This window comes from Bipolaris victoriae, assembly GCF_000527765.1.
Source record: "Bipolaris victoriae FI3 unplaced genomic scaffold scaffold_37, whole genome shotgun sequence".
NCBI classification, from domain to species: domain Eukaryota; kingdom Fungi; phylum Ascomycota; class Dothideomycetes; order Pleosporales; family Pleosporaceae; genus Bipolaris; species Bipolaris victoriae.
This window is the reverse complement of record NW_014575355.1, coordinates 257,426-269,734: the sequence shown is the minus strand read 5'-3', so window position 1 is coordinate 269,734 and position 12,309 is coordinate 257,426. Positions and strand designations below refer to the sequence as shown.

Genomic DNA, 12,309 nt, shown 5'->3' with positions numbered 1-12,309 from the left:
ATACGATTCTAGTAGGTTAGCCCTGGTACCACTAGCACCTCGGATGAGATTTTCGGGCTTGGTCAATGGGCCCGTGGGTTACACTATAGTCGGAAAAAAGAGTCGGACGAAAGGTTTGTCACTAGTCGTGAGCCTATAAGACAGATGCGATTGTTATAGATAGCTATGCAACACTACACTAGGGTGGCTGGAAGTCGTCAAACTGCTGCTCCGTAAAAGGGCTAACATTAGCCGACGGGCAGCACTTTACGCCACACGTCTAATTGCGGAAGCGGCGATCGGTAAAAGAAGAATGGCTAAATTGCCATCATCGAAAGATGCCGACGTGTATGCGTAATCACCTAACACGAAATTTAAGGTCGTTATTATGGCTGCAGAGGAACAATCGAGTATTAAACCCGTCAGCAACTTCACATTTCTGCGGTCGTTCATTCGCACTTGGACCACAGAGTATTCTGAACAATCTTGAGTATGTAGTGTCCTCTTTTTGAAAGGCATATATGTAGTTGGGCGAGCTCGAACGCCAGCGTCGTGACAATGTAGCCATTTCTAGGTCTCAGTGCCGGGTGCTTCAAACTGCGTGCACAGCTTACACCGCGACAACACGATAATGACGGACTGCAGGATAGTCCAGGTTCACCGCCCACATGAGCGAAAATTATGAAACTTTCGCTTTCGATCGCCCGCAGCATGGCCTGCTCTTGTAGTTTCATGTCCTGTCCCCGCCTCCCGGTCCAAGAAACCGGCCGTCACTGCCCTATTGCACGTCTTACTTGTATACCTCTCTACCCTTGCATCAATCGCGTTCTCTACCATCTCCCCCGCCTGCTCAACCAAACGATCAAGTTCATCAGACAACGCAACCAACTTCTCCTGAACGACATTGTCGATCTCGTCACCCAGCTCTTCTAGCGCGTCCTCTTTCCGTTGTTTTATATCCAACTTCTCTTCCGCCACAATTTCGAGGAATTCCTCGTCGGCTGCCAGACGGAGAGAATTTGCATCATACTGCATATCGTTGAAAATGGTACTGAGTTTCTTCTCAGTATGTTTGACGGCACGTTTTGTAAGGAGCGAGCGGAGTTGGTGGATGGATTTGATTGGAGGCGCTACTTTTGGGTGTCTGTTTGGATCGATAGAGGACGATGAGGATGGGGAAACTGAGCGGGAGTGGTCGATGAAGGAGGCGAACATGGCTGGGAAGAGGTTGAGCATTATGCTGCGGACGTTATTCTCTAACGCACATGCGTCATTTACGTCAGTTTTAGGGTTGAGTGGATACGAATTCTCAGCATAAGAGCGAGAATGCGCTGATGCGGCGCACAAAGATGTCATACGTGGTGATTCATCAATCGTAGAGGACAAATTCGCCGGGCTGTTGGGCAGCGATGCCGTAGTAGCCTTCTCTGTTGGCGAACCTGGAGGTATGAACAGGCGCTTCGTTGGCGGTGATGGACTACTGGATACTGCAGGATTATGCATCAGCTAAAAAATGTAGGTCTTGCGATTACCTGGGAACACTCACCCCCTCGGGGCCGCTTGTACGTCGCCTTTGTGTACGGAGGAGGCTCCTCTGTTACCACCACGCTCTCCTCGTCGGGACTGAAGATAGTCCAGTCGACCAGTCGCCGTCCTCTCAGGTTCTTCTCATCAATAGGAAACCCGTAGAATCGTTCTGGCTGGCTGACAATACTCAAGAATGACGCGATACGTTTACGATCCAGCCATTTCAAGTCAAACACGATCTCGATATGTTTGGATTTGGCCAAGCCAACAAGGCACCGAGAGGGGATCTGGCAGCTCGCCTTGGGCACGATGCTGCTGGACGCAGTAGGGCAGATGATTGGGCACGGTTTCTGAAGATGTAGTGACAAAACATGAATCTTAGAAAAGCCATTTCGTGCGACATATGTTTCATCTTCGGGTGAGAGAGCACGCTTTGGAATTTGGCATTTAGTCGTAGTAGGGAGGAGGTTATCAGCATCATAGATTAGATCAAACGGTTGTTTATCCTTGGTGTCGTATACGTGTGTGTTGTGTTGGAGTGAGAAGGTAGCAAAGAGGCGGTCGTTGTCATACTTGACTTGAAAAGTGCATTGCAGGAATGAGGCATCTCCGGATGGAGAAGCGTTGCACGCCAGTGCAGGAATGCCGCCCTTGCGCAGTAGATTATATGTCATACTGTATTTATCGTATCTGGTCTATCTGCCCAGATAGCTCTCCAACACTAAAAAAAACTATGCACTTACAACGTTACGCCCTTGCAACAAAACGCGTTGAAGCAAGATGCCCTCCCACCCGAGCTTTTGTACAGAGCAGCCCTGACTCAGCCGATGATTTCCTGACGTGTCTGACGATACACCATGCATAATACACCTGTCTGGCTGCGAACCACCCCTCAGGTTGTTGACAAGCCAACACGTGGGTCGAGACCGAAACGTGCTGTGATTGTCAACGTCCCGAGGCCTTGTGAGATTCGCAAGGATGGTGGCCGGAGTATCAGTCTAGGTTGTGTTGGTGAACGGCGAGGACGAGCGACAAGTGAAAGAATAATCAAGAGAGGATAGGAAGCAGGGCTGGACGAGCCAGCGCGTGAAGCTAAGGTCGAAGCGCGCCGTGATCACCGGCGTCTGAGTGGGAATTGCGAGAGGGTTGAGGTTGAGGTTTGGATCGCAGGTGACATGTAGGTGGAGTGGAGAGTGTGCGGCGATGGAGGCGATGTCGGTAGTGATGAGTGGACGTGGTGGTGGTAGTGGTGGGTGGCTGGAGGATGCCTGGTGGAGCCGCTGCACAATGCGATTATTTCTTGGCACGCGCTAACGAGTCAGCCACCATACCTAGCCCCCTACATACGTACGTTGGCTGACTCAGTCTCATTCACCCCTTGAGGTTTACACGCACTCTGGATTTTCTTTCATAACCACACACTACAACACAGCTATCCTGAGTTCCTATGGCGCTTGGAAACGCAAGGATACAACCGAATTTTACAACTAGTTTAATGTGGATGCGACGTGAACGCGAAAGCTCTGAATGGTTTGGCGGTCATGCAATGCATAGCCAGTCAATCTGATTGTCGCATTGGAGGAGCCACATGTAATGACTCAACACTAAAACCCAACGGCAGAGAACATGTGGTCGATCAGTCATGCACAGTGTCATTCTTGATGCTGAGTAGCTGCCAGTCGGGCTCAAGAGCTATTTGTTAATTAACTTTCTCATATGTTATAGGATTGGGACATAGGTCAAAGTTAAAGCCTTTGTTATATTTAGTACAGTACCAAAGTGAATAAATATCTTTCTTCCAGTAGCGCTGCAGTTTTGGGGGAGCAGTCTATCATCTAAACTCCAGTCGTCCTGCCTAGTCCGACAAATTAGAAGGGGCAACAGCGGTCAAAGTAATCGGAATTTGACCCAAGCTCGTATCGTTCCAATATAACGCATACAAATGCCGTCCAACATCAAGCCCAGTCCACAAAGACTCTAACTCGCCATCAGATGTAACAAGTGTCGCCAATGAGCCAAAGAGCCGAAAGCCAGAGGTAATTCTGTTCCCAGATGTTGAGTTGCCATTGATGAAGCCTACACGACGATCGGAGGTTTGGGGTGTTGGAACAGAAAATGTTGTGTTCAGCCATGGTGACTCCACTGATGTAGTTGTGTTCGGTGAAGCGAACCATTCGTTTTTGGAATCAGATGTAACTAGAGATATGTCAACATTGTGTAGATTGCCAATGAGCCTCGGCAATGTGTACTTACATCGCACAATTGTAGGATTGGTAACGTTAAGCTCATCTACATCTACAAGATATGCATACCCTTCGATTAGTCAGATCGTTTCCTGTAATCGATATAATTTGTGTAGGTTGTTTACCGTCCATAAAGACCAAAGGATTTCCACCAAATTGACGACTGTATCCATACAGAGTGAAGTTCTGCGATCCCTGGCGGTTTTTTCCACCCAACACAACACATGGCAGTGTAGAAAGAAGTGCGAGGGACTTGAAAGTCAACATAGTGAACAATTTTTCTCCTGAATTGGTAGTCTAGTGACACGAACTGTTTTCAAGGAGTTGCCACACGATGGGTGTCCTCTTTAACGATCTTGTGTGTTGGATGAGATTTGATTCTATAACTTGAAAAATTAATATCATGCTTGTTTCCTACGCAAGCATGCGTCGTCGTCATCAACTGGGCGCAGTCATTCTCATTTAGACATGGATCACTATCTAGACGGCCTGTGCACCGAGTCAGGGAGATCTGAAGATAGATTGATTATCGTGCAAGGCAAAAGTTTTATATGTGGAAACACTAAGGTATCAGCGGTTGGAACTACTTCGAGAAAATCTATACCGCATTTAGTTCTTAGTGTGGTATCCCTTCCATAAACAATAATTCCTTGCCTGACTACCCTGTATTTTCCCCTTAGTGGACCCGCTAACTTGGATCTTGCTTGCTGAAACGAAGCCAGGTTAGTGACCCACATACATGATCAGGCCTATACTCATAGTGGAAAAATACCGGTTGCTCCCGCTACAGTTACATAGATCTTCGTGGTATACATACTAGGGGTCATTATCGATGCCCGATTCCGCGAGGTAAGGGTGTGGCCCAACATTTTTTTCTGGGAAACAGTTATCTGATGCACTAGACGCGAAACAGGAATCAACAATACAAGCAACAGTATTAGGGGCAATGACTGAAACTATCGAAAGCTTCGACAAGTGCTTGGCATAGGTACCTCGCTCTGACTCGACATCGTAGTGTTTGCTTATGCGTCGCGTTGCTGGCAAAGACTCAACCAGGTGTAGTAGATTTGGTGATGACGAATCTTATCTTCCACCTGAAATAGCATCGGATGATAGCAACGAAGCTCAACACGAAATATGAGCTAGATGCTGAGTTTGTCTTGGCCATAGCTTGGACATCAAGCTTAAAGACCATCTTCATTACCACTTCTCATGTCCATACTTTTTCCATGAGTCTCTGAATCCTTCAGATTATAAAGGTTTTGACTTGAGTTTCTCGTCGCATCATCTACGAAATGCGCTTCCTAAGTGGCTTCAGTACCGGCTGGCTAATCGCCCACGTTTCAGCCCTCAGTGTCCGCAATGACCTGCAAGCGCATCACCGTCGTTCGCATAGTCACTTTTTAACTGAACGAGCAGCTTGCTCTGGCAATTCTGCTACGTTTCGTTCAACATGGTGCGACTATTCCGTAGATACGGACTATGCAATAAGTAGGCCTCTCATCGACAACGAAGAATGACATAACTCTAATCGCAACGATATCTAGTTGTCCCTGATACAGGAGTAACCCGAGAATATTGGCTCGATTTGACGGAAGTAACGGTTGCACCCGATGGAGTTTCCCGAACAGCCATGGCTGTGAACGGAACCATCCCTGGTCCAACATTGTTTGCCGACTGGGGCGATACGGTAGTTGTACACGTTAACAACAGACTCGAAAACTCCCAGAATGGAACGAGTATCCATTGGCACGGCATCCGGCAAAACGGTACAAACGATCAGGATGGAGTCTCATCTATAACACAATGCCCCACTGCCCCGGGAAGCTCGATGACTTACACATGGCGAGCGATGCAGTACGGGAGCACTTGGTATCACTCGCATTTTGCACTTCAAGCTTGGCAAGGTATCTTCGGCGGGCTCATTATCAACGGACCAGCGACGGCCAATTATGATGAGGATTTGGGGATGCTATTTCTCAACGACTGGGATCATCAGGTGAGCATTCTCAGCTTTTCAGTATTGCTTGGGCCAATGTAGTGTATACTGATGATGATATAGACAGTCGATGAGCTTTACATGTCTGCTCAGAGCAGTGGGCCGCCGACTCTCGACAATGCTTTAATCAACGGCACAAATACCTACGAAGATGGTGGTCATCGTTACAACGTATCTTTCACTGAAGGTTCATCGTACAGGATACGCCTGGTGAATGGTGCTGTTGATACCCATTTCAAGTTCATGATAGATAACCACACAATGACTGTGATTGCATCTGACTTGGTACCTATCCAGCCGTACAACACGACAGTCTTGGATATTGGCATGGGTCAACGTTACGATGTGAGTCAAAGCCCAGTCTACCAAGGTGTGCAGCAAGAAACTGAGTGTCTACAGATTATTGTCACAGCCAATCAGGCATCTACTGCGGAAAACTTTTGGATGCGTGCCATTCCTCAGTCCGCCTGCTCTGGTGAGTATTTTCAGTAAATCGACTGTACTAGTGATCCGCTAATAATTTTTAGATGTCGAAAATGCGAATGACATCCGCGGTATCGTTTATTACGGTTCTTCGCCCTCTATACCCTCTTCATCAGCCTACAACTATACGGACAGCTGTGGCGATGAAACAGACAACCTTATACCTTATGTTGCGAAAACAGTTTCAGAACCAAACAGTAAAAAGGCTGAGATTGCAACTGTTGGCTCTAACTCCGAAGGTCTCTTCCGCTGGTACCTGAACTCTACGTCCATGGTGGCAAGTTGGGCAGATCCGACGTTACTACAGATACTGGACGGAGAGACCTCTTTTACAGAATCAAATGCTGTGATTGAGCTACCCAACGCTGGGGAATGGGTATATGTCATAATTGAGACTGCCCTACCTGTTCCGCATCCTATACACCTTCACGGGCACGATTTCTTTGTCTTAGCACAAGGATCTGGTGCCTATTCGTCTGAAGTAGCTCTGCAACTGGAAAATCCTCCAAGAAGAGATACAGCAATGCTCCCTGCCTCTGGGTACCTTGTGCTGGCGTTCGAGATCGATAATCCCGGGGCCTGGCTGATGCATTGCCACATAGGTTGGCACACCTCGGAGGGATTTGCTTTGCAGTTTGTGGAACAATATGACAAAATCGTGAATATAACTCACGCAGATCAAGTGCAGCAAGGTTGCAGTAACTGGGGGGGCTTCCAAAGGAGCGCAAGTATTATTCAAGACGATTCTGGCGTTTAGATCGTTAGGACCACGACCCTCTTTCATGTATAACAGCTATTTCAGTAATAATGGACAGTCTAAGAGACCTTTACTCTTAATCCCTTGGAGTCCTCGGGCATGACAGGGACAACAGTATCACTTGTAATCACCAAGTCAGCAGCGCTCGTCTCAAACAACTGCAACGTCCCAACGTCATCCTTCCCCTTGATCTGATCAGTGCCGTACACCCTGAAGAGCGCTGCCAATGTAAGATAGAGCTCTGCATAAGCAAGATTGATGCCTAGACACGCTCTTCCACCCTTTCCAAACGACACCAGATAACGTTCGAGGCGGGCGTTATCGATCCAGCGCTCGGGCTTGAACGCGTGCGAGTCTGGGAAGACACGTTCATCATGATGAACCAGGTTGCTAGTCATGCTCAGAGGTGTTCCAGGCGGGATTCGCCATTCGCGTTGGTTGTCATTGTCCTGGTAGACGAGTGTCTCATCAGGGCAGATGCGGTGCAAGCGGTGTGAGATGGCGTGGCTTAGGCGCACGCCTTCTTGGACCACGCCAGTAAGGAATGGAAGAGCCTCGAGTGCGATAAGATTGAGTGGTTGTGAGGGATCGGGGATTGCAGCTTCCAACTCAGTCTTGAGCTGACGCAGAATCTCTGGGGTGGCGAGCACAAAGTACGTCGACACGCCCAGCGCCCAGGCAGTAGTGATAGTTCCAGCAGCAACAACCACTTCCCCTTCTTGCCAGAGACGATCTGTAGATTTATCATAATCCGAGAGCTTGCTATTGAGAATCTCGTGAAAGATGGTACGGCGTGTCTTGTCGTAGGTGTGCATCTGATGTGCGTGCTGTATCTCGGCGACTTGACGCTTCACGCTGTTCTGAAGCTGCGAGTACGCGCCCATTGCAGGGCTCAATTTTAGCAGCAGTGATTCAGGCAGCTTCTTCAGCAAATCCATCAACCATGTGAAATGCTTCAGTACATGCCCGGCTTTGCCGCCCTGCAGCATAGCATCCCTGAATGACGGGTCAAAGTCTGGAGCCTCTAGTCGGTGGTCGCTTCTCCCGAAGGCATAGTCCTCAACAATGTCTAGAAAGCAATATTAAAATCAATGTCCTATCTATAGATTCAAGAAGGGTGTCTCACCATTAGTCAGTGCAGCGTAAGCATCATCCAGCTTTAGTGGTGAACCAGATTTGGCAAACTCGCGAAGACGCTCCAGCAGAATTGTCATGTTTCGATCTATCAGCGGCTGCAGTGCTCGTACGCTCTGCTTGGAGAAATACGGCGAAAGAGACGCCCTGCGGACACGATGCTCATCGTGATTGAGTGTGCCGATCAAGCTCTCATCGACACCAAAAGATCTGGTGATCCAATCCCACTTGTCGCGCTTGCGTCCACTGCCAGCATAAATCGTATCATAGAACTCTGGATCTGCGATGTGTATTTCGTCTGGGTTGATCCGGACGACGGGTCCTCCACGGCAGTTAGTGCAGCTCGCTAGGAATTGGACCAGCGTAGATACATACCATATATCTTGTGAAGCCGGCCGATCTTGAAGGTATATTCCGGTTCAGCGATGACATCGTACCAGAACTCGTACCAATAGGTCCATGCCGCAAGCTTAGGTCCCGGGAAGTGCGCAATCGGACTTAGAAAAAGGCGATACACTGTAACATAGCAGACGTAAAGGATAGAGCCTATAAGCAGAGACAGCAAGGTCACCGGTAGGTCTATCGTTACAAGCGCAGAGCTCAATATCGCCATTTCGAAAAGTTTCTATGATATTGAATGATGACAACAAGCGAGATGGAAGTGAATGTGTCTGCAATCGAAATATAGGCGCTTGGATAAAATGGCAGCACCGCGAGAGTTGGTGGCGCGTATCCTGCCGCATTGTTTGCGCCCAAGAAGGATTTACTAATTAAACGCATTACATGCAGTAGTATACTGTAAGGCCAGTTGCAGGGATCGGGGAACGAATGGGCCGCTAATGCGGCGGTTGCATGCGCCACCCCGGCAGGTGAAGTACGTTGTAGTAAGCTCGCTAGGCTAACGCTGATGGGAAATTCCATGTCCGGTACATATGTATGCAATCGACCCAAGTAGCATTTGCTTGCGTCAGGTATCCATCTAGCTTCGTCACTCTCACGGCAATTCGTGCTCGAATTTATCCAAACCCCGATGGCTATGGAGCGAGCTGATTTTGTGGGCTTTATGTGGCTCTCGACACCCTTTCTACTCTTTTTAGGCTCTAGCATGCAGCGAGGCCTCCGCTGGATGCTTTTACTTCCCTTTTTGGCTTTATGCCTCCTTCTTGTTTTGTTCATTCCCTACGGGTCTGATACAGCCAAGAACTATACGTTTGGTACAGGTTAGATCACACTATAATCTTAGTTGGTCATAGCTGCTGACAATGCCATTGTGCAGTCTTTTACGTCGGCTTGACGAACTTCAATCTGCTTGTTTTAGAAGATCCATACGTGGAGCATATACGAACTAGGATGAATAGCAATGGAGAGAGAACTTTCCCGAATTTCAGCCTGCTTTCTTCACCCGAGAGGATTCGGTGGTGTCTTAGTAATGCCTATTCAACCCGGGGAATCGGTTGGAATTGGGGCACTGCACGTCTTCCGTCAGCCCCTCCAGCGGGCTTATCCAAGATGTCCTTTTTGAAATTAGCGGTGAAAACAATTTTGGAGCAGTATGCCATTCACGATATTGCAGCAGCCCTTCTTCTTTGGTTAACCGAAGGAGGACGAAAGAGTATACTCGACATGGATTTCGCTCTGCGAAGTTTGGCGACCGGTTGCTGGTGGGCATCAACAATTGCGCCCATGGACATTGTCTACCACATTGTGTGTTTGGTCGGTGTTATGTCTGGCCTTTTCTGGAATGTTATCGAAGAGGCTCATCCTCTGAAAGGTCCATGGGTTACATGCTACACTTTGAACAGTTTCTGGAATCGCACATGGCACCAAAACTTCCGCAGAGCACTCCAAATCCCAAGTCGCTTTGTCGCCAGGCACATCGTGTGTACTCCGAAAGGCACATTGCTGAGTCGTCAAGTCCAGTCCTACATGGCATTTGCTATTTCTGGCCTATATCATTGGGTAGCTGCAAAGATGGTCCTTCCGTCACAGAGTTTTGCGAAAACCCTGGTCTTCTTCTCATTGATGCCGACTTTCATGTTGCTAGAGGACCTGACTATCTCCTTTGCTCAAAAACAGTTTGGATGGCGGGACAAAAAATGGCGTCTCTTGGGCTACATGTGGACATTTTTCGTTCTGACTTCACTAGGCGCAGGGTTCGTGGATGACTGCGTTAAAAATGGTCTTGTGACCTCTTTTCCGGTGGTTCCATTCTCTCCTACGTATGCTATCTTGAATTTCAGAGTCCTAGGCGAACGATAGCATTTTCCAGGCTATGACACAATACTTCGAAAGATAAATTTTTGTATGCTTCTTCACCTTTCCCATTTTTCGCGGAGGATGCTTTTTGGACACTGATAGTAAATCAACTGATCTTGTGCCCCCCAGGTAACAGATAAGTGAACACTCCTTCAGGGTCATACATCGCCCGTACCCTCTTCAAAAACTCGATGTTATCCTTTCCGTAGCTTTCGATAGGATTTTGGTCTAATGCAGCGTAGTTCATGTACTTGAAAGGGTGATACAGGCCTCTTTCCTTAGCAGCTGAAATAGAATGCTCCAATACCGCTTTGATACCGTCGATGACCACTCTGTCATCAGATCCATAAGACCATTCCCATCCGAAAGAACAGACTGTTGAGTGACAACTGTCAGCGCCGCCGGAAGACGAATGTTTGGCGATACTTACCAACCAAAGGTGCTTCAGAATCATGGAGGCCCATGATATTCCCTCCCCGTTTCGCTTGAGCTCTCAAAAGGTTTTGCGTCAATGGTTGGATTCCGAGCATTGGCGCAAATCGCTGGTCCTTATGCAGACCATTATCTAACGCCTTTTGAACTTGCTCTTCGAAGATCTTTACCATTAGGATTAAGAGTCTTGCATCGGCGGTAAAAGTTGCTGTTGTGAAACGGCTTCGTATGCCAGCAGGCTCTGACTGATTTAGCTCATCCGCGAGGTCCGACAACGAAGTCACTCTGGCTGTGCTAACAATCTTCGCCGTACCATACACCTCCACATCATCCTTGAACTGGGTAAAGATAGGAGGCTCAGACCTTCCTAGAGCATCATACTGCCCTAAAGCCCAGGCAAAGCTTCCTTGCTTATAACCCAAGCCAGCGAACAGTGATACATGTGGATCGGAGGGAGCGTTCTGTGCAAACTTGACAAAACCATGAGTAAGAGCGGATGTTACCGATGGCTGGAATGGCCACACATGTAGTCCTCCCCACATAGGACCCTGCTGGAACATGTCAAGGTCGAAATGAGTGACAACGCCAAAGCTGTTTCCGCCGCCGCGCAGAGCGCGGTAGAGGTCTGAGTTTGACGAGTTGGAAGCAATGACAAGACTACCATTTGCAAGAACCACCTGGATTGACATCAGTTTGCGCTTCATTTGCGGCATCAATGTTATTACCTCGTAATTACGGACATTGTCACAAGCCCAGCCATGCAGACCGGAAAAGTGGCTAAGTCCTCCACCCAACGACAGTCCGCCAACACCAACTCCAGTGAGTCGGCCACCCACGACTGTTTTGTTTGATTTCTCAAGTTGTTTGTAAACGTCGCCCCATTTAGCTCCTGCACCGACTCTGACCATGCCGTCACTCTCGTGCAATTCGACATTCCTTAGCCCTGCCATATTGACAGTGATGCCGCCATTGATGTTGCTTGCACCAGGAATGTCTGAGTGCCCGCCACCACGAACAGCAAATGGGCAATTCGTGCTGCGGGAGACAGATATGACGGTGGCAACGTCTTGAGGAGAGTAGACATGAACAAGACAGACTGGTTGGGCAGATTGCTGTTGCTGTGCCCAAAAGAGCGATGCCACAGAGGATCCATTTGCAACTGCAGGATAATGCGCGTGATCGGACACATGACCACCACCCAACTCAACAGAAAGTGTTCCGGAAAGAAGAATACACTACTTGTGTTAGAAACTGGCTCTATTAGGCCGAACACTTATCTTAAACACACTGCATCGTGGCAAGACCCGTAATCTACTGTCATGGCTTCGCTGATGCCAATGGAAGCATGTATGGCGTGTAGCCAAGATAGGGTTGATAGTCGCCGCATTTCCGTATAACCAATAATGAAGAACAAGGAATTTGAGTCACCAAGTCGGGCACCAGTGCTGGGAATAAGATATCCTGGATACCAAACATGTAAGGCCACCCAACTGCTGGTT

General features: G+C 48.3%; 6 protein-coding genes across 6 annotated transcripts; 2 read left to right on the top strand and 4 right to left on the bottom strand.

Moving 5' to 3' along the window:
* Positions 1–636: 636 nt before the first annotated feature.
* COCVIDRAFT_15590 (hypothetical protein) lies at positions 637–2,180 on the bottom strand (the record flags this gene model as incomplete). Its single annotated transcript, XM_014701648.1, has 2 exons — positions 637–1,466; positions 1,526–2,180. 2 exons carry the CDS (start codon positions 2,178–2,180, stop codon positions 637–639), a joined length of 1,485 nt encoding a protein of 494 aa, XP_014557134.1.
* A 1,181-nt stretch (positions 2,181–3,361) lies between these two features.
* Positions 3,362–4,016, bottom strand: COCVIDRAFT_97923 (hypothetical protein; the record flags this gene model as incomplete). The annotated part of the gene is made up of 3 exons (XM_014701745.1): positions 3,362–3,702; positions 3,760–3,819; positions 3,875–4,016. The coding sequence occupies 3 exons, from the start codon at positions 4,014–4,016 to the stop codon at positions 3,362–3,364; spliced, it is 543 nt and encodes a 180-aa protein (XP_014557231.1).
* Positions 4,017–5,044: 1,028 nt separating this feature from the next.
* COCVIDRAFT_97886 (multicopper oxidase) lies at positions 5,045–6,988 on the top strand (the record flags this gene model as incomplete). Its single annotated transcript, XM_014701744.1, has 5 exons — positions 5,045–5,240; positions 5,297–5,748; positions 5,812–6,093; positions 6,148–6,223; positions 6,276–6,988. The coding sequence occupies 5 exons, from the start codon at positions 5,045–5,047 to the stop codon at positions 6,986–6,988; spliced, it is 1,719 nt and encodes a 572-aa protein (XP_014557230.1).
* Positions 6,989–7,047: 59 nt separating this feature from the next.
* On the bottom strand, positions 7,048–8,735 carry COCVIDRAFT_97878 (hypothetical protein; the record flags this gene model as incomplete). Its single annotated transcript, XM_014701743.1, has 3 exons — positions 7,048–8,057; positions 8,115–8,444; positions 8,498–8,735. 3 exons carry the CDS (start codon positions 8,733–8,735, stop codon positions 7,048–7,050), a joined length of 1,578 nt encoding a protein of 525 aa, XP_014557229.1.
* Positions 8,736–9,227: 492 nt separating this feature from the next.
* Positions 9,228–10,028, top strand: COCVIDRAFT_15586 (hypothetical protein; the record flags this gene model as incomplete). Its single annotated transcript, XM_014701647.1, has 3 exons — positions 9,228–9,342; positions 9,399–9,893; positions 9,925–10,028. The coding sequence occupies 3 exons, from the start codon at positions 9,228–9,230 to the stop codon at positions 10,026–10,028; spliced, it is 714 nt and encodes a 237-aa protein (XP_014557133.1).
* A 456-nt stretch (positions 10,029–10,484) lies between these two features.
* COCVIDRAFT_37358 (hypothetical protein) lies at positions 10,485–12,197 on the bottom strand (the record flags this gene model as incomplete). Its single annotated transcript, XM_014701742.1, has 4 exons — positions 10,485–10,753; positions 10,809–11,487; positions 11,536–12,045; positions 12,099–12,197. The coding sequence occupies 4 exons, from the start codon at positions 12,195–12,197 to the stop codon at positions 10,485–10,487; spliced, it is 1,557 nt and encodes a 518-aa protein (XP_014557228.1).
* Between the last annotated feature and the right edge of the window lie 112 nt (positions 12,198–12,309).